The 20,661-nt window shown below is 43.1% G+C and overlaps 1 protein-coding gene across 2 annotated transcripts; it reads left to right on the top strand.

Annotated features, from left to right (window-relative positions):
* Positions 1 to 10,760: 10,760 nt before the first annotated feature.
* CCNG2 (cyclin G2) lies at positions 10,761 to 20,333 on the top strand. Of its 2 annotated transcripts, none has more exons than XM_079772083.1 (8): positions 10,761 to 11,063; positions 12,010 to 12,147; positions 12,818 to 12,955; positions 14,055 to 14,305; positions 14,489 to 14,567; positions 14,656 to 14,754; positions 17,020 to 17,225; positions 18,745 to 20,332. In XM_079772083.1, the coding sequence occupies exons 2-8, from the start codon at positions 12,010 to 12,012 to the stop codon at positions 18,866 to 18,868; spliced, it is 1,035 nt and encodes a 344-aa protein (XP_079628209.1). In that variant the 5' UTR covers positions 10,761 to 11,063; the 3' UTR covers positions 18,869 to 20,332. The 2 variants fall into 2 exon arrangements, with proteins under 2 accessions (XP_079628209.1, XP_079628210.1); XM_079772084.1 differs by lacking the exon at positions 10,761 to 11,063 and adding an exon at positions 11,225 to 11,931 and having other exon boundaries at positions 18,745 to 20,333.
* Positions 20,334 to 20,661: the final 328 nt, after the last annotated feature.

Raw genomic sequence — 20,661 nt, 5'->3', positions numbered from 1 at the left:
TAAAACAATTGAGAAATCACAGACTCCTAATTTGAATGTAATAGAAAGGTGCATTTTTTGGGGGTCATTTTTAAGTACTTTTATTAAAGAACTAAGAAAATTCTGATAAAAATATAGGGGGTCTCCCCAAAATGTATACACACACTTTGAATAATTATAAAGGCAGTGTTTATTAGAATACATTTCATTTTCAAAATTGAGCTACCAGCTGTTAAAGTGTGTATACGTTTTGGGGGGACACCCTGTACATGATGAAATCAATGGAATGTTTGGACAACAAGAAACTAATTGTAACAGATCTCCCCCCTGCTTCAGATCATTCCAAAAGCAGAATTTCCTTAAAAGAAGGGAGAAATTTCTAGTAGAACTACAAGATAGGCTCTTAGATAGTTTGACACTCTAGTTAGTGAAGAGAAAGGAATCATGTCAGTTGGGAAAAATAGAGATTTCTTACAAAATACTGACATTGACAAAGATAACATAGAACTCAAAATGTGCTTCTGTAATAAAGAAAGAGACAACTAGCTACCTACTGAATACAGCCAGTTTTCACTGATGCCCTGAATTTTTACAACTCATACATGAAAAAAAACTTGATAAAGGTTTTCTCAAATCAGACATCAATCATAAAATGTAATATAATCATAGTTATAAAACTGAAAGAAATATCTTTAAATATCAATAGCCATGCTAGAGGAAAAACTAAATTAAAAAACTTTTTGATTCTATAGAAAACCATATTGCAATATTGTTATCTTATGAAGAATTGATCAGAGATTTTCCAGCCAAAAATATTGGCAAAAGTTTTATAGCCATGTGTCAGGCAGTTTATCAATAAAAAAAAGACCTTGACACTTCCTAGATTTTTTTATTGTTGTTTTGTTTTGTTAATCCTTACCTGAGGATATTTTTCCATAGATTTTTAGGGAGAGTGGAAGAGAGAGGGAAGTATCAAGAGAAACATTGATGTGAGAGAAACACATTGATTGGTTGCCTCCTGCACAAGCCCCAACCAGGGTCTGGGCCGGGGAGGAGCCTGAAACCAAGGTACATGCCCTTAACCAGAATTGAATCTGGACCCTTTGGTCCACAGGCTGACGCTCTATCCACTGAGCCAAACCTGCTTTGTTAGAAACATGTTAGAAACATGTTAATGACTAGGGCCATTTCCTAGATTTTTAATGCTTGTGAGTGTAAAGAGTTTCCAGAGATAATCCCTGCCATATGTCCCATCTGACATACTGTTTTTACATGGTGATTGAATTCCTCTCACGGAGAGGAAGAGTGTATGTTTCTTCCCCTTGAGCCTTGAGCCTGAGTAGACATGTGACTGTGGCTGAAGGAATGGTGAATAAGGGAGAAAAATGCCCCTCCCCCCACCAAAGATATCCATGTCCTAATCACCAGAATACGTCACGTCACAATGCAAGGGGGAATTAAAATTGTAGGTGGAATTAAGGTTTCCAACCAACTGACCTTGAGATAGAGAAATTACCCTGGATTATCTGGGTGAGCCCAATGTAATCACAAGGATCTTTATAAATGGAAAAGGAAGGCAGAAGAGTCACAGTTGAGAAAGATTTGAAGATGAAGGAAGGAACCATAAACCAAGGAATGTGGCGGATTCTAGAAACTGGGAAGGTAAGAAAATGTCTTTTCCACAGAGCTTTGGAATGGAATGCAGCCCTCTGCATCCGTGCAATAATACTCACCACTTGTGTGTGGTATGGATATTAAAATCATGTCAATACCTATAAATGGGTATTTATAGGTATTGACATGATTTATAGGTATTGCCGACACCTCGCTTTTAGCCCAGTGAGACCCATTTCAAACTTCTGTCCCTTTGAACTAGAAGATAGTAAATTTGTTTTAAGTCACTAAATTTGTCATTTGTTCTAATAATAATATGAAATTAGTATAGAAGCTACTAGTATGAGACTGCTGAAGCTGGTTCATAAAAGGAGATACAGTGGTCACCTGGTTTTCTCTCAGCCTTGTCTCCGTGCCATGAGGAAGTGGAATGATCACGCCGAGAGGCCACAATAGTAGGCGTTCTGGCCACCAGCTGAGGTCCCAGCCCACAGTCAGCATTAACTCTGGATGCGTAAAGTGCCCACAAGATGACTGCAGCCCCAGGCGCCATCTGACTGTAACTTCATGAAAGACCCTAAGCAAGGATTGCCTAGCTGAGCTCAGCCAACCCCAGGACTGTGAGGATAATTATTGTTGTTGTCTTAAGCCACTAAGCTGTGGGTGATTCATTACACAACAATAGATAACTGGAGTGAGTATAGGTCAAATCTTAAGAATTTACACTTTTTCTGGATTTGTCTCATTTAAAATAAATATTCACTTTTATATCTAATTTTGTATTTATGAATTCTACTCTTCTCCCAGATAGAACCAGAACTGCTCCAAATTTAAAGCTTCAACTACCCTTATTCCCCTCCCCCAAATCTGTTTTTTTCTCCTTCCTGTAGTCGCAATTTCTTATTCAGAATTTGGTTGAAAAACATAATAATATAAAAAATTACAGACCTGAGGATTGATCTTTGAAATGAAGCAATCTTTCTTTTCAGAAGTTAAGAAAACTTCATTTTGAAGACATTTAAAAAAGTCTTGTTCCCTTCTTATTGAATTTATTGTCACTTGTTAACAAAATTATGCAGGCCTCAGGTGCAAAATTCCATAACATATCATCTGTACACTGCATTGTGTGTTCACTACCCCAAGTAAGGAAAACGTTAATGAAAGCAAAATTTAAGCTTTTATTACTTATTCATATTACTTTAAATGTCAATTGCCTTTTCATTTGAGATCAAAATAAGATATAATTACTTTCACAGAAAATAAAAACTTCCTTTAGAAATAAGATGTGTTTAACAGATGTGTCCTAAATGACTCTGCTGACAGTGTCAACTTCCCATAGCACTGTGATGTCAAGACAGGAAATATCAGACTTAGGTTAACACATCATAAAAGAAGAATGTGTTGGAACACTTCATAAAAGAAGAATGTGTTATGTAAATAATAATGTACAATGCCCCAGTCTGGGCCCCTTAAAACATATTTGCTTTGGCTCATACCCATCATTTTGAGATAATCAGCTGATTGCAGAAATCGTCATCACCTTAGTTGCACTCTTCTTTGCCGGTCTTTCCACACCATTTCTGAGCTACTCCATTATCTCAGTTGATTTTCAGCGTAACAGAAAAAGCTCTGGATACTGAAGTAATGAATTGGGCCACAGAGTCCAATGAGCATTGAGTTCCCAGGTTTCAGAGAGCATTTGCATAAGTCTAATTTAGTTGCAAGTTTAGTAGAACTGGGAGGGGCTAAGGTGGCTGGCTGGAAAAACTCCTGCTGTGGTCATTCACTTAGCTCTACAGCAGTGTGGATAATTCCCACAATTCCAAAGCTGAGCACATCCATATGTGGGAATTAACTGTGTTGTGAATATCACTAACCCTTGCACAGATAAATATAAGCTCTCCTGGGAAAGATACAGGATGTTCTATCATTAACAACAACAGCAGCAGCAGCAACAATACATACATTTATATAAATATCCTATCTAATAAAGAGGGAATATGCTAATTGACCGTCAGGTCCTCACAAAGATGGTGGTGCCCACAGCCACAAGATGGCAGTGCCCAGTCCCCTCAGCCCCACTGGGGCGGCAGGTGCGTGGCAAGGCTGGGCCCACCCCCAGGCAGGCCTGGCCGCTCCACGTGCCTTCTTCCAGAGTCCCCCAGTCCCCTCAGCCCCCCAGCCACCCAGGGCCAGCCTGAGGCACAGGCAAGCCCTCCCAGGGCTGCCCGAGGCTCAGGTAAGCAGGGCCTGCCGAGGCTTGAGCTGCCAGCAGTGGCAGCAGCAGAGGTGTAATGGGGCGTCACCTTCCCCTGATCACCGGGTCGCCTCCCACCCCTGAGAGCTTCCAGACTATGAGAGGGGGCAGACCGGGCTTAGGGACCCCCCGCTCCAGTGCATGAATTTTCATGCATTGGGCCTCTAGTGTGTGTGTGTGTGTGTATATATATATATATACATGTATACACACCCACACACACACACACACACACACACACACACACACATATATATGGTAAATAAATTGTAAAATGTTGGATTTGCTAATTTCACCAGATTTGAGGTCTGGTCCAGGAGAAAGTCAGAAAGCAGCATATATGAGATGTTCATCGATTACTGGAGTAAAGGGATTGATTTTGCAGGTAAATTGTCTCATTCTTTAAAGTTCAGATTTTTAAAATAAGATCTTAGTTGATAAATCTGAATCACTTCAAGATGGCACCCTGGGTTAGGTTATGCCTTTTCTGTTCCTCACCCTCCAACAAACATAGTCCTGTTTCCTGTGCAGGTTCTGTTAGCAACGTTAATCTAAGCAGGAAGTTTGGGTGGCAAACCACCATTACCAACAGAAAACAGCTGAGGCAGGGAGCCAGGAATAGTACAGCAGATCCTAGGGTTACATTGGAGATCCGTTCCTACGGCGCAACGAAACGCGATTTTCACCGTAAGTCGGAACCCACCTACATAAGCACCTACGTCACTCACATGGAGCACGTACACAGCAGTAATGAAGTGAAACAGTAAAAAAAATTTTAAAAGAAAGATAACAATTCCTGATCTTTACTTGTGGTAAATAAATAATAAAAAACATAAAGCACATGTGTACATATGTCGAAATGACGGAACCTTTTTTTTTTTTAATAAATAAATGGGAGATGGCGACGTAACCACGAAACGACATACGTCGAATCCGACGTAACCTGAGGACTGTCTGTACAGGGAAAAGTGGAGGTGGGACTCATGTCAGCTTTCCCAGCCTTGATCCAGAGGTTCTTTCCTTCCTGGGCTGCTTCATACCAGATTCCTCTGAGAGGTCAGGGATGATCCCTTTTTCCCCTTCTTGAAGTCACAGCTCTGTCAAAGCCTAACAGCCTAGGTCAGTGGTCCGGCAAACTCATTAGTCAACAGAGCCAAATATCAACAGTACAACGATTGAAATTTCTTTTGAGAGCCAAATTTTTTAAACTTAAACTTCTAACGCCACTTCTTCAAATAGACTCGCCCAGGCCGTGGTATTTTGTGGAAGAGCCACACTCGAGGGGCCAAAGAGCCGCATGTGGCTCGCGAGCCGCAGTTTGCTGACCACGGGCCTAGGTGTACATAAATAAAAGCACCTTTACAAATGTTCATTTTTGTTTTTGTTTTTTTTTAAAATTTCTTTATTGATTAAGGTATCACATATTTGTCCTCATCCCCTCATTCCCATCCCACACCCCTCCCCACACATGCCCCCATCCCCCTGTTGTCCTTAACCGCTGGTTAGGCTCATATTTAATCTTTACATGTGAAATAGAAACAACTACCTCCTGGGGTACCCCTCCCCCAACTTGTTTGTTTGTTTGTTTGCTTTTTCAGATTAGAAAGCTGAGGCTCAAAGCAATTCAAATTATTCAAGGTACTCAAGGTACTATCTCTAGTGAGTTGGAAAGCTGGGGCTCAACTTCATGCATTCTGATCCCTCTGCTAGAGCCTTTGCCCTACACCTCAGAGGTACCAGGGTGCATTCTGGGACTGTGTTTTATTTATCTAGTTTTGTATCCCTGAGGCCTAGTACCATGCGTGTCATCTAGTGTGGATTCATTAAATGTCTGTTGAATGAAAAGATAGGATTTATTGTCTAAAACTACCACCCGTGAGGAGAAAGATATCTCTGGACAGTTGTGAGGGAGTTTTGATGCCTCATGAAGTGCAGGGCAGCCGAGTACAAAGCCTTTAGGGAAGCACTGCAGCAGCCTCTTGGGAATGCCCTATTTTCTCTTCTAGGTAGAAGCAGGAGTAGGTAGATTGAAGGACACTCCTCAGAGGCAAGAATTCGCTGAAAGAAGGCATTGTTTTCTCTGTGGGTGTGCCGCTGCTTGTGTCCTGTTCCGTGCCCACCTTCTGTTTCATGGTCTCAGATGTCCCTGAGGACAACAGGGTCACTGTCAGGCCTGCGTGGAGTTATTGGGGGCAGAGTATCACCCATTCCTGCTGCACCCCTATCACTGTGCTGTAGACCAAGTATCTTATAATGAAACTAGAGGCCTGGTGCACGAATTTGTGCATGGGTGAGGTCCCTTGGGGTGGCCTGTGGGGATCGGGCCCCAGCTTGCACCCCCAACCTCGCAGCTCCGCAACCCCGCCTGGCACCCCGCCTTGACTTGGTGCCGCCCCCTCACCTGCTCCACCATCCCGCCTGCCGGGCGATTGATCAGGGTGGGCCACCCCCCAACCTCCTTCAGCACCTGGGAGCTAGGCAGCGGCCCTGACCCCTGCTGGTCGCTGTCTGTGGGGTGAATCTGTGGGGTGATCCTGCTTGCACCCGCCTTGACTTGGCACTGCCCACTCACCTGCTCCACCATCCCGCCCTGGTCCCGCTCTCGTTGGGACCCATCGGGGCCAGAAGCACCTCCACTGCTGCCTGCTGCCAGTGCCTTGTCGCTAATGCCCGCCATGTTTCGCGCTGTCCCCTGGTGGTCAGCGCATGTCATAGCGAGCAGTCAAACTCCTGGTGGAACTCCTGAGGGGACAATTTGCATATTGGGCTTTTATCCTATATAATAAAAGCCTAGGTGGCATCACGTGCGCAATGTCATCACAAGATGGTTGCCACAAGATGGCTGGCAGGGGAGGGCAGTTGGGGGAGAACAGGCCAGCAGGGGAGGGCAGTTGGGGACGACCAGGCCTGCAGGGGAGGGCAGTTAGGGGTGACCAGGCCTGCAGGGGAGGGCAGTTAGGGGCGATCAGGCCAGCAGGGGAGGGCAGTTAGGGGCGATCAGGCCTGCAGGGGAGCCGTAAGGGGGTGATCAGGCTGGCAGGCAGAAACAGTTAGGGGCAATCAGGCAGGCAGGCTGGCAAGTGTTTAGGAGCCCGCAGTCTCGGATTATGAGAGGGATGTCCGACTGCCGCTTTAGGCCGGATCCCTGTGGCAGTCGGGCATCCCCCAAGGGGTCCCACATTGGAGAGGGTGCAGGCCGAATTTTGTGCACCGAGCCTCTAGTATAGGACAAATCTCCTCAAAGTCCTTTCTGGGGACTGCCAAGTTTCTGATCCTCTGTTTTGTATATGTGTGTATTGCAGGGAAGTTGACCTCAAGAAAACTTAGGGAAGACAGAAAGGTAGTTGACAGGTAAAGGCAGATTAGCCTCAGGGTGAATGCTTATTTAATAAATAACACCTAGAGCTGCAGCAAAGTAAGAAAAGTGATACAGACAGACGGACAGACAATAGAGCCTGGAGAAAGACTGTCATTTAAAAAATTGAAACATTTAAAAAATTAAAAATATCCTATCTAATAAAGAGGGAATAGGCTAATCGACTCTCATGCAGTCACAAAGATGGCAGTGCCCACAGCCAATAAGGAGGGAATATGCTAATTTACTGCCCCACCCTCAAAGATGGTGGCACCCACAGCCAATAAGGAGGGAATATGCTAATTGACTGCCCCACCCTCAAAGATGGCAGTGCCCACAGTCACAAGATGGTGGCGCTCAGTCCCCTCAGCCCCGCTGAGTTGGCAGGTGCATGGCAAGGCCAGGCCAGCCTGAGGGTGGGCCCAGCCGCTGTGCATGCCTGCCTCCAGAGTCCCCAAGTCCCCTCAGTCCCCAGCTGCCCAAGGCTGGCCCAAGGCACAGGCAAGCCTTGGATGGCGGCTGCCCAGCTACCCAGGTCCAGCTCGAGGTGCAGGCAAACCTCAGATGGCGGCTGCCCAGCCGCTCAGGGCCACCCGAGGCTCAGGTAACCAGGGCTGGCTGAGGCTTGCACTGCCGGCAGTGACAGCAGCAGAGGTGTGATGGGGGTGTCGCCTTCCACTGATTGCTGGGTTGCCTCCCACCCCTGAGGGCTCCCGGACTGTGAGAGGGGCAGACCGGGCTGAGGGATCCCCCCATCCAGTGCATAAATTTTCATGCACCGGGCCTCTAGTATTAAAAATAAATAAAAATCAGCAGAGTGAAATGAGAAAACCAGCATCATTTGCTACCCCAAAATAGCATAATTGTTAAAAAGAACTGTTTGGGGAAAAAAAATAAAAAGGATGATGTAACTATAGATAGTCCTCAGCTTATGTCGGACTTGACATACTTTGTTTCCTGATCATTGAGCATTTTTTAATGATTGTTTTTCTTTTTTAAAATAATTTTTTATTGATTTCAGAGAGGAAGGAAGAGGGAGAGCGAGATAGAAACATCAATGATGAGAGAGAATCATTGATCGGCTGCCTCCTGCACCCCCCCCCCCCCACTGGGGATCGAGCCCACAACCCAGGCATGTGCCCTTGACCGGAATCGAACCTGGGACCTTTCAGTTCACAGGCCGACACTTTATCCACTGAGCCAAACTGGCTAGGGCAATGATTGCTTTTCTTTACCTTAAAACGATAAATGGACAAAAGTGGATAAAGGACTCCATACTGGACAATTTAACTAGTCTTTTCTGTACTGAACAGGACCTGCCAGGAGCAGGAAATTCAATACCATTTGCAAAACTTTCTTGTCTTACTCTTAAGAGAACTGCTCACCATGCCAGAGGCTGGCTGGCTGCCTGTTAAAGGATATATAAAATACTAGCTATGCCACATATACTGTAGTATATATTTTGTATAACTTCGTAACATTTACTAGTAGTGAACCAAGCAAAGAACAACTTTTACATCATCTCTTCCTTTTGGTCTGATATGTTCTCTATTATTTTAGAAATCTTCTACCACGTAATTTTACATTTCTTCTTTCACATCACTTATTTTATACCTTATGTTCCTTTTCGATCTTTCCCTCCTACTTGAAAAAAAGTCCCAATCTCCTTCATGTTTTGGTCACAAACTCTTTCTCTCATGTTTTCCATCCAGCTGCTTTCTGTCTCTCCCTGGACTCTGTCCACTGAGCCTCTTCATACACTGTACAAGGAAGCCTCATCTATGTAATTCTAATCTTAGCTCTATTTTCCATCTTGGTTGCAGGCCCTCATTTATGTTTTTCAGCACAGATTTCCAGCAAGAGGTTTATGTCAAATAAGAAGTTTTAATAATGTTTAAAAGATCAAACAAGTATTGAACAAAATTATGCAAGCTGTAAATCACTTAAAGGCAGTCTTTTAATGTAATTTTATTTATTTCCCCAAACCCTGAACAAGGCCACAAGTCTCTGAAGTAAGAGGATTAGCTCTCTGAGCTCCCCTTCCCCCAGTTGCTCTGAGCTCCAGATGTCTGGGTCCAGTTCCAGCTAACATGCAGAGGGATCTGTTTCTGAAATTCCTTTGCCGCTCTGGGAAGAGGAGAAAGCTGCTGCTATGCTATGTGACTTCTCATATTTTACAAGTAATAAAACAATTCACAGAAAACATGCGGAGGAGCAGAAAAGAGAAACCTGTCCCTAGGGGCTTTCTGATTATTTAGACTAGAACTCAGAACGTGCTATCTTCTGATTCGTGTGTTTGGCTGATGACAGTGGAGAACTGAAGAGGGAGAAAATAGAGTTTTCTATAAATGTTGAAGGGATGTCTCTCACATGCCCCCAAGATATTCCGTGTGAAAATGTCTCCAGTCTCCTTTGCTTTGCTTTGCTTTCTGCACCGCCTCAGGAGAGGTGTCACCTTTTAATAACGCTAATCATAGTGGACAGTAAATGATAATTTATGGGTGACCAAGAGCCTCTCAGAGTCTTCATTAAAACAACAGCACAACTACAACCTCTGGGGCACACCATTATAATGATTAGACGTTTAGTTTGCCCTCGTTCATGTGCACCGGTAATTTCTTTTTAATGTCCCCTCACTGAACATTTATTTTTTTATTACGGAAAAATTTCCAAGTACACACGAGTAGAAACCCTCTTGTACCTATCCATCGCCCACCTTTAACATCTCTTAACTTTGTGCAACCTTGTTTCACCTCTCCTCTCCATTTTCCCCCCCCTCTTGGTCGGAGAAACTTTAAAGCAAATACCAAAGTGATAGCATTTTACTTGTAAATATTTCAGTAAGCATCCTGAAAATTTTATAGCAACTTGATTGGTTATCGCAAAATGGACCCGCACAACAAAATAAAGAAGAATACACAGAGAATGCGTCCCTCGGTCCTGCAGCCGTGCAGGCTCCGGAGCGAGCGTTCCCCAGGGACGGGCGGAGGCGGCGGGAGGAAGCGCAGACCCCAGGCGCCGGTCCACGCATTCCTGCGGAGCAGGCCCACCTTCGCCAGGCATGCGCACTTCAGACTCCAGCGTTGCTAAGGCCCCCAGGAAGGCTGAGGCGCAGAATACGGCGAAAGCCAATCAGAGGCCTCCAAGGCTAATCAGCTAGCCAATCTAGATTCGAGAGTGAACCAGGTCCTCGGCATTCGGCCAGCATCCAATCAGGGAGCCGGCCACTTTGGGCGGATTTTTCAAAACAGAGGAAACAAAAACAAATCAGGGACCTTTAAAAGGTGCAAAGCGAACAGAAACGGTCTCCTTCCGCGCCCCAACCCTGTCTCTCCCTTTCTTCCCCCGCCGGCTCTTACCGCAGAATAAAGCCGACGCCCGCATTCCACCCTCCGCCCAGGAACCGAGAGGGAGGAGTGGCTCGGGAAAGCAAAGGCAAGCCTCAGAGGCCCCCCCAAACCCGCTGGGGACCGCGGCTGAGAGGCGGGACTCTTTTTCAAACCCTGTTGGGAAGCGGAGAATCCCTCCGCGCGAGTCACGTGCCCCGCCCCTTGGGGGGCCTCGGAAGCCCAAAACAAAAACAAGGGGTTTGGCTGGGCTTCGCCTCGGCCGTGGCAGCAGTGCCCGTGGAGGCTCGGGGCTGAGGCGGGTGGGCGCTTCGCCCCTGGAGGGTGGGCGCGCTGGGGACAGAATGAAGCCGGGGCTGTAGGGCGGCGGTGCCGGGGGGGAGGGGTCGGATGCGGGTCCCGGGCCACCGCTGAGGCGGCGGGTCCTCGGAGACAGGTCCGGACGCCCCCGCCGCACCCAGTCCCCGACGGACGGCGACGCCGCGGCCGGTGGAGGCGCGTCTCCGGCACGGTGAGTGCTCCTGCCCGGCTTTCTTTGTTCGCGGCCGGGACTTGGCGGGGGGCGGGGTGCTGCAGGGTACCCAGCCCTCAGCCCCGGGAGCGACTCCGGTCCTGCCCCCAGCCCCAGCTCCAGCTCCGGGGGAGTGGGCACCGGATTGGGGGAGATGCTGGTGGAATGCATGGAGAGCCCGGGAGGCCCTGCACCATTCTTTGGTGCCTCCCGCTCCCCCCCATTTTGTCACCGGGGTTCGCTGGGGGAGGGTGGTGGTGCTGCTTGAATTGACAGCCCGGGGCCCCGCACAGTTGCGGAACCGGGCATCAGTGGTTGGACCGGTGTTGTCGGGACGCGGGGTGCGCTGGACTTTTGTCTCCCCCTGGGTCTTGACCACTCGGGTACCACCGGAGGAGGCGCCGCCGTCGCGGGTGGGGAAGGCTCGGGGCTGGAGTCCGGCTGGAGGGGCTCTGCAGCCGGGCCCCCGGGAGGGGCGGGGCTCCGGAGGCTCCTCCCTCCGGCTCTTTGTTCGGTCGCGAGACTTGCTCTCCCCAACCCCCCCCCAATCCCCCTATTGTACAAAGCTGGCACCCCGAAACCCGCGGCGGGAGCTGTCCCGGGCATTCCACCAGAGAGAGCTCCCTCTCCTCACGGCTTCAGGCGGGGCGGGCCCTCGGGACACTGCCGCCCGCCCGGGGACATTTTCCTGGTCGCGAACCGGCCAGGAAGCCGGCTCCGGCCAGCCCGACCCAGCCCGGGTGCCGACGTCACCACGCCCCGCCCCCTGCCACACCTCCCCGGCGGGGTTGCAGGACCGCGCTGGGGACGTGACCAGCCCCTCCTCTGCTCTCGCCAGGTGTGCCGGCTGGGGCGCCTCTCGCCGGAGGTACTTCCTGCGCTTTCCCTCTGCCTCCTCTCCCCACCTCCCCCAGGGGACACTAACTGTGCGGTGTCTTTGCTGCAGATGAAGGATTTGGGGGCAGAGCGCTTGGCAGGTCGTGAAGGGGTCCAGCTCTTCGGACTGTTGAACCTCTACCTAGAACAGGAACAGCGGTTCCAACCTCGGGAAAAAGGGCTGAGCTTGATCGAGGCTACCTCGGAGGTAAGACGCCAGAGAACTTGCTTCAGCTGCCGATAGGGCGTGGAGAGGATCCCTTTCTGTTGTTGTGTGAGTGGAATCGAGACTGAAGACGGACAAGTTTCTGAAGACCAGCATTGGGCTTCCTGGAGCACTAAGATACATCTTATACTGGGTCAGGCGTTCGTTTCTGAACGAGAATGAGAAGGATGCTAGCTGTAGAGAAGTGTTTCTTCAAATGTGGCGCTCCAGCCTGCAGCTTCTGGGTGGGAGGCTCCCTGGGAATTCAGCAGTTCATTTGTGGAAATACTCTTTGTCTATGAAATACTTACTGTAGGTTCTCAAATAATGAATAAACAAACAAACAAACAAAAACCCCATAAAACAAGCAAGTAACCATCTATGTCCATTACAGGGAATTGAGTTATATTTGCTGTAACCCTCTGGACGTGTGGCCCCAGTTCACTTTTATAATGAATTGCCGAATTCTTTTGAGCTGTACGTTTTTAAAAGGCAATGATATTTATACTTTTTGCATCTGAAAAAAGTGTATTGCTTTAGTTAAAAATTACCCTTTTCCCCCATATTCTCGAAGGTTATGGGAAAAAAATAACCTTATTTGAATTGAATCTGTGTGTATTATCCATTTAGTTCTAAGAAAATAGTAAACTTTGGTTCTTGGTTTTTATTGCAGAATGATAACACTTTGTGTCCAAGATTGAGAAATGCCAAAGTAGAAGACTTAAGGAGTTTAACCAACTTTTTTGGATCTTGCACTGAAACTTTTGTCCTGGCTGTCAATATTTTGGACAGATTCTTGGCTCTTATGAAGGTATTTAATAATTTTTTATAAATACATCCTCATTTTTCTATACCCAGTGCCTACTACAATGGCCAGCATAGGAGGGTTCGATAAATATTTGGCAAATGAATGTACTTATGTCACCATACATAAACGCTTTTAGTAATTGGAACTATGATCTTTGGTGTCAGATTAAGAGACCATAAAATTAAGTGTATTGTATTTTATGTTAGGTTTTGCTGTATGTCTTACATGTCTTCCCTTTGAAGATTTAACATAGTGAAGACTACTGTTTTTTAGGTAGTTTCTATATACCACTATGTATACAGTCCTTAATGTAAGGTTTTCATCTCCCATCAAGTTTTTGTTGGAGACTAGATGTTTTTAATACTGAAACATAAGTGGAAGCATAACAGTCTATTAAAGGTGACCAACTGCCTCTCCTATAAGTCTGCTCAAAGCAGGGAGCCACAGTCTTACTAACAATTACCAGCAACTATTAGGGAAATGTGATTTTTCTGCCAATAGGATGCTGTCAGCTGCTGGGTCAGTTTTCAGGGCACTGAAAAGAAAAGGGCAGCCATCTGCCCATGGCAGCTTTTACACATGCTTCACTGCACACCTGATGCAATATTTCCCTTGGGCAAAGTTGCAGTGAAGTATGGGGTGATTCTTGGAGATAAGTAGATAAGAAGATTAAAAGATAAGTAGATGTGTTATTTTTATATCCAAAGAAGTAGTTTATTTTCTAGGAGTTGAAAGCTTTATGTTGTTTTGAGGGAGAATGTACTATTACAAATCTCATGAGTTTGAAATACAAAGTATAGGCAGTGTTAGAAACTTGGCTTTTGAATTTGTATTTAGTTATTTTTATCTGCATTTAAATAAGTAATTTAAATGCCCCAAATGCCCTTTTTTAAAAGAAACATTAAGACAGTTTAAATTGTGAAAATGATTAAATGTAATCATTAAATTGTAATGATTAAATTGTGGGTAAGGAAAAGTACAGGGATGAAGCTTGTTTGTGTTCTGTCTTAAAAGTAGGGGCATTACTATAATATTCTTACGTGTCTGCTTTGCTAAATCAAGTAACAATTGGTAGAAGAAGACTTTGTTTTTTGTTTTTCAGGTGAAACCTAAACATTTGTCTTGCATTGGAGTCTGTTGTTTTTTGCTGGCTGCTAGAATAGTTGAAGAAGAATGCAATATTCCATCCACTCATGATGTAATCCGGATTAGTCAATGCAAATGTACTGCCTCTGACATAAAACGGATGGAAAAAATAATTTCAGAAAAATTGCACTATGAATTGGAAGCTACTACTGCCTTAAACTTTTTGCACTTATACCATACTATTGTATTTTGTCAGACTTCAGAAAGGTCAGTGGGATTAAAAATAAAAATTTTATACTTTAGATTGCTATTGCTAACAGTAAAGAATTAGAATGCAGTGAAGTTTATAGTTTTACTTCCTCCAAATTTTTTAATGGCAAGTCCTTAAAATTGTTTAAATCTTTGTAAGTTTAGTAAGTAAATACTTTGTTGTTTTTTTTCATTGTATAGAAAAGAAATACTGAATCTTGATAAACTAGAAGCTCAGCTGAAAGCTTGCAACTGCCGACTTACCTTTTCAAAAGCAAAAGTAAGTTAATTTCTTGCTTATATATGATTCATATTTTCTATTTTGAATTTAAAAAATGTTTATTTTACTTAACACTTTTTTTTTGTAGCCATCTGTATTAGCTTTGTGCCTTCTCAATTTGGAAGTAGAAACGTTGAAATCCATTGAATTATTGGAAATTCTTCTGCTTGTTAAAAAACATTCCAAGGTAAATATATTCAGTTCTTATTCTTTAAAGCAAGTTTTCTTCCTAATATTTCACTTTGTTTTTTCCCCCCCTGTGGTGACTTAAACATTAAGTAATACTTTTTTATGGGGCTCTTAACTTTTACACTCATTTTAAAAAATATCTCAAGTGTTGAAGTTCTCAAAATGCAGCTTTGACCCAGACAGTATTAAGCTGGAAGGGAATCCTGTCCTTAGCCTAGCTTCTTTCTGCATTCAGATGTCCCTTCTGTAGTATTCTTGCAAGTTGGTAATACAATGGTCTGTTCTAAAATACACACTAGGACAGTGATGGGCAACCTTTTGAGCTTGGTGTGTCAAACTTCGCCAAAAAACTGAGCATAACTCGGGTAGTGTGTCACTTTGAGGAAAAAACTAACTCCAAGACTCTAGTCGCAAATGTTTCATCCTCAGGAGCAGCAAATGTTTCATCCTCGGCATGCGGCCACGTGTCACCAGAAATGGCTACGCGTGTCAGTGCTGACACGCGTGTCAGTGGTTCGCCATCACTGCACTAACTAAATATACTGATGGCATCCCATTACAACTTCAGGGCTGATTCATCCCATTAGTAGCATTACCAAAATAACATTAGCTACGTTTTTCTTTTTAAACTCCTTAGGCCAGCCCAATACGCTTTTGGCAGTCATAAAGAGGTGTAAAACAACTAAAGGGACAGTCCTTTTCACAGTCTAGTTGGAGATATATAGAACTTAATATGTAGTGGTATGTTCTGTCATTTATTCTGTGTCTGAGTGCCAGATAATACTGAACGTAGGGAGTATTTTGGAGTTTTGTTAGCAGAGGAGTAAGTTAAACCAGGAGAGGCACTATGACTGGGAAGGTGTAGACCAAAAGAATCTTAGCAGTGATAGTTGGGGCAGCAAAGGCTTATGATAGTCAGGAAGCTGGTGGACTATATTTGGGAATTACTTTAGGGTAGGCTTGAAGATAGAATGCCTAGGTGATAGTCACAAGAAGCTGTCAGAATATCTAACTTGAGTGGTTTTGGAAGCCACGCATGGAATGAGGCAAGGAGCCACAAATGATCAATATTTGGAACAGATGATGGAGAGAATGTTGGTACCATTAAAGGAAATTTGAGAGAAATTAACTTGTGGTCAAAGAAGTGTGATTTTTACCTTCCAGGTGATAGATGTCTAGCAGGTATTTAGCAGTCTGGAATAAAAACTCAAGATAAGTCATAATTTAAGATCAAGATTTGAAATTTCTCATGAAACAGTAGTTAAAGCCTTAAGAAACTTGGAGTCTTTTGCTTAGAGGTTGGTTGAAATTCTGTTGGTTGGGCTTTCAGTGTTGGCAGTTTCACCATTAGGAGCCAAGTGAAGGAAGGTACACCAGACAGGTAAGAGCACTATCAGGTTGGGAAGAGGTTTTCAAGAAGAAGGTAGCCAAGAGTATTGAATTTTGATGAGAGGCCCATTATAATGGGAATTGAAGGAGGTCATTGGATACCTAGGAGATGATGTTAGTACAATGAGAAGGGAGTGGTAGAAGCCAGAATGCAGGGGGGTTAAGATGTAGCTGGATTAGATGGAAATGGTGGCCAAGGTGATATAAAATTGTCTTCTGTTTGTGCTAAAAGTATTTGAAGTATTTTGTTTTTAACAGATAACTTCTAGCTTGTGTTTTAGTCAGGAATTTATTAGTTTTAATGTAAACCATTTATAATTTATCTGGAAATATCTTCAGTGAAAATTGATTCCTTGAAATAAACTGGGGCACTCCCTGGTCGTGGAGAAACTACGCCCTTTTGGGGAAATTCCTCTTCTGTCATACTGCTGACTTCCTTCATTAGCATATATCTGGTATCTTAGTGTAAATGCATATTTTTAGCAATCAAAAAATGCTTTGTTACAGAAACCTAAATTATTAATTTCCTTTGCATTGGGACTGTTAAAGAATATACTTGATAATTGATTTAGTAACAGACAAGTGTTTTTAGGTCAGTGTGTTTTCTTAATAGGCAAAACTTTCTATGTATTGAATCCTATGTAAATTATCTATACCTTTGGTGCTCATCTCCTAAACCAGTGGTTACCCAATTTTGACTTCACACTAGTATCACCTGGAGAGCTTTTAAAAAATTTTCTGATTCCCAGGTCATACCCTACATCGATTAAATAAGAATATCGGGGGTGGAAGCCAGGCATCAGTGTTTTTTTATGGAGTGCAGCAAGGCTTGGGAACCACTATTTTAACCGCTTGATTAAAATATTTTTTTCAGGTTAATGACACTGAATTCATTTACTGGAGGGAGTTAGTTTCTAAATGCCTCGCTGAATATTCTTCTCCTGAATGTTGCAAACCAGATCTTAAGAAATTGGTTTGGATTGTTTCAAGGCGCACAGCCCAGAATCTCCACAACAGCTACTATAGTGTCCCTGAGCTGCCAACAATACCAGAGGGGGGTTGTTTTGATGAAAGTGAAAGGTAAGCAGATTCCTTAACTGATTAGACTTTCCAGACAAAATATACTCAAAATCGGACCCGGGAATATTATAAGGCATCAGAGAAAGTCCCTCATCTAATAGCATCTTTTCTTCAGGTGAGAAAATTAGCCAGAAATAGTTAATTATTAAAATAGGCTAATAATTTAGAAGTGTGCTTCCCCTCCCTCCTTTTTAATAGTTTAATTACTTTTTTTAAAAATACATATTTTCTTTATTTTTTTACAGAGAGGAAGGGAGAGGGAGAGAGAGTTAGAAACATCTATCAGCTGCCTCCTGCACACCCCCTACTGGGGATGTGCCCGCAACCAAGGTACATGCCCTTGACCAGAATCGAACCTGGACCTTTCAGTTCCTAGGCTGACGCTCTATCCACTGAGCCAAACCGGTTTCGGCAGTTTAATTACTTTTAGAGAGAGAGGAAGAGAGAAGAAAGGGGAACATCGATGGGCTGCCTCCTGTACACCCCCTACCAGGAATTGAGCCCACAACCTGGGCATGTGCCCTGACCCAGAATTGAACCAGCAACCTTTTGGTGCATGGGAAAATGCCCAACCAAGCCATACCAGCCAGGGCCCCCATTTTTCGTATTAAAAACAAAACACCATGCTGTATGTTATATTCCCAAGATTTATAACTGGAAGTTTGTACCTTTTGACCATTTTTGCCCACCAAACCCCGCTTTCTGCCAAGTACCAATCTGTTCTCTGTATTTGTGAATTTATGAGTTCTGTATTTTTCATTTTTAGGTTCCATGTATTAGATTAAACAGTATGTTTTCTTTCCGCTGATGTTTTGCTCCTCCCCTTTACAAAACTGGTTGTTTCCCATCTCTGCTCTTTAAAATATAGTTTAGTTTTTTTAAAGAAAGTGAAACAGCATTCTGGGCTTTTCAGTGTTAGTATGCATTCCTAATATGGTCTGTGGGAAGAGGCTGTGGTTAAAATGCCTGGGCTGGGGGAGCGGAAAAGGGAACCACCACCACCACAAAGGTAGCAGAATTCTGTAGATATTTTTACGGTTTTGTCAAATGACATTGTCTTTTATTAAATTAGATTGTTTCACATGGTAGGGATAAAGGGCCAGAAGTTCCATTTCATAGCTTATTGGTTTTTTGGTTTGATATTGAAAGTATTAGTGATACAAGAAAAATGACGAAATCATGCCATAGGAGATATGTTGTCCTTAGCCTGCATTTATTGGATTTAACATACTTAAAATAGTATAATTAATTGGTGATAGAGTTATTGGTACAAGAATAATAGCTTGGAAAATAGTAATTTGTTTAAACCTGTTAAGAAAATCTGTATTTTCCAAGGAGATTATAATAGACTTCAGTTTAGGAAGTCCTTATAAGTAAAATTTTCTCACTGTAAAGCTTAAATTTTGAATATAAAAATTCTGAGACTAGAGATACTTCTTTAGCAGTTTTATTTTGTCTGTAAAATATTTAAGTGTATTTAAAATAATGGACTTTGCTTTGTCTCTTCTTTTCTCTTTAGTGAGGACTCTTGTGAAGATATGAGTTGTGGAGAAGAGAGTCTCAGTAGCTCTCCTTCCAGTGATCAAGAGTGCACTTTCTTTTTCAACTTCAAAGTGGCACAGACACTGTGCTTTCCATCTTAGAATTCTTACTGTTCTGTGTCAGAATTTAAAGTGTGTGTTCAGGTTTCCAAGCAATAAATGGGGGAGTAAGTAGTTTTCTGATCCAACCCCCATCTAGACAGGAATTGCATAGACTGGAATATACCTACTTGCTATTTATTATTCAGATCAGATCTGGCCTATTTTCATATTTAATCCTAAGCCATCAAATGGGTTAGTGCCTCTTGAACAATTAACAATACTTTAGACATTGGCACTTTATTTTTCTCGTTGATCTTTAGCTACTTGGGGGAGGAGGGAAGGTATTGATACCTTCAATTTTATTACTTTTCAAGAATTTTTGAAGATGAATAGTATAGGTAATCTTAAACTTTTTATAAAGCCTTCAGGTGTCTTTATTTAAACAGATTGGGAGTGGGCCAGTACTTCCTTAGCAGGGAAAATGGATAAACTTTTAATAGTTTATCTTAAATCGCTCCCCTACCCCCATTCTCAAAACAGAGAATACTAGTATACTCCTAAATGTCAAACATCTTTGTTTCTTTTTTAAAAAAATAATCACTTATCTGATGCAGACTCTATAAACTTGGGAATTATAATGTTGCCATATCTGTGAATTTTAGTATGTAATGTGTTAGTTAAGGTTTCAGCCAAAGCAGAAATAATCAACAGGCTATGGTTATTAGGTAATTGCATTCCTAATGCCTAAGTATTCTCAGACTGTAGTATTATTTTAATGTTATTAAAACAATCTATAATCTGATAGTTTTGCATGTACCTGTGTTAAAGCAGTGCAGAAGGTTGATCAGAACTAGGTAACTATGAAATTGGTAAATGGTGATCTAGTAGCACATTTTATCTCATTTTCATATATTAAAAAAAGTCTGCATGATTCCATTTTGCTTCCTTTGTAATTCACATTTCAAAAATAATGGTATTAGTATATGAGTGCCAAGATTGAATGTGAAGTAAAGAAAAAAAAGAAAACTTAAGTGTGTGTAGTGTTACAGTTTTGAGCATATCTGTGTGGTGGTACAGCCATAAGAATAGGGGACTTATAAACTCTGTACACATGAAATTCTGTACAGAGAATTTTTAAATTTTATAAATTGTATATGAAAATGTAAATCTTAAAAAATTGTACATAAAATACTGTATTTTTTTACCTTGTGTGTGATAGTCTAGTAATTGCATGTAAATATAATTTATTGTGTATTGTGTATTATAAATCAAACATTGATGACTTACTTTTAATGGTAAGTCAACATCCATTGGATATTTTCTGAAGTGGATCTTTTTGAAGTAATAATGGATTACAACTCAAAATAAAAATGTTAATGAATTGTACTCCTTGTTTGCAATCTTAATTTTTTGGTAAAAGAAAAAGTGCTTGCTTTATTTCAGTGGGGAGGCTTGAAGTGAGAGGCTGGAGTGTCTTCAGGATAAGCCCTCTATCTGGTAACCAGAAGTCCTCTAGGTAATATTTCCTTATCACAGTTTGGCCCATAGCCTTGGGAGATACTGAAAGTGAATCTGCCATTTGAGAATTGACCTCTCTCTGGGATGGACTCCTATTAAACAAAATGCCTATTAATTTATAGTGAGAGGCAACAGGTATCAAGTAGATCAGAATACTCAGGTTAGCAGATTAGTACAATTTCTGAAGACAAACCAAATTCTAATCGGGTTTCTTGGTGAATCAGCACGTAGAGGTGGTGTTGGCTGTGACTGGGACCCTGTCAGCCTCTGGCTCTGGACCTCTTTTTCTAAGCCTTGGGCTTGTGTTGCAAGTGGTGGTTTTGCTTTTACATACA

Source organism: Cnephaeus nilssonii (genome assembly GCF_951640355.1).
Source record: "Cnephaeus nilssonii genome assembly, chromosome: 1".
Lineage (NCBI taxonomy): Eukaryota > Metazoa > Chordata > Mammalia > Chiroptera > Vespertilionidae > Cnephaeus > Cnephaeus nilssonii.
Note: the sequence above shows the minus strand (reverse complement) of the source record. Positions and strands in the feature narration are given on the sequence as shown.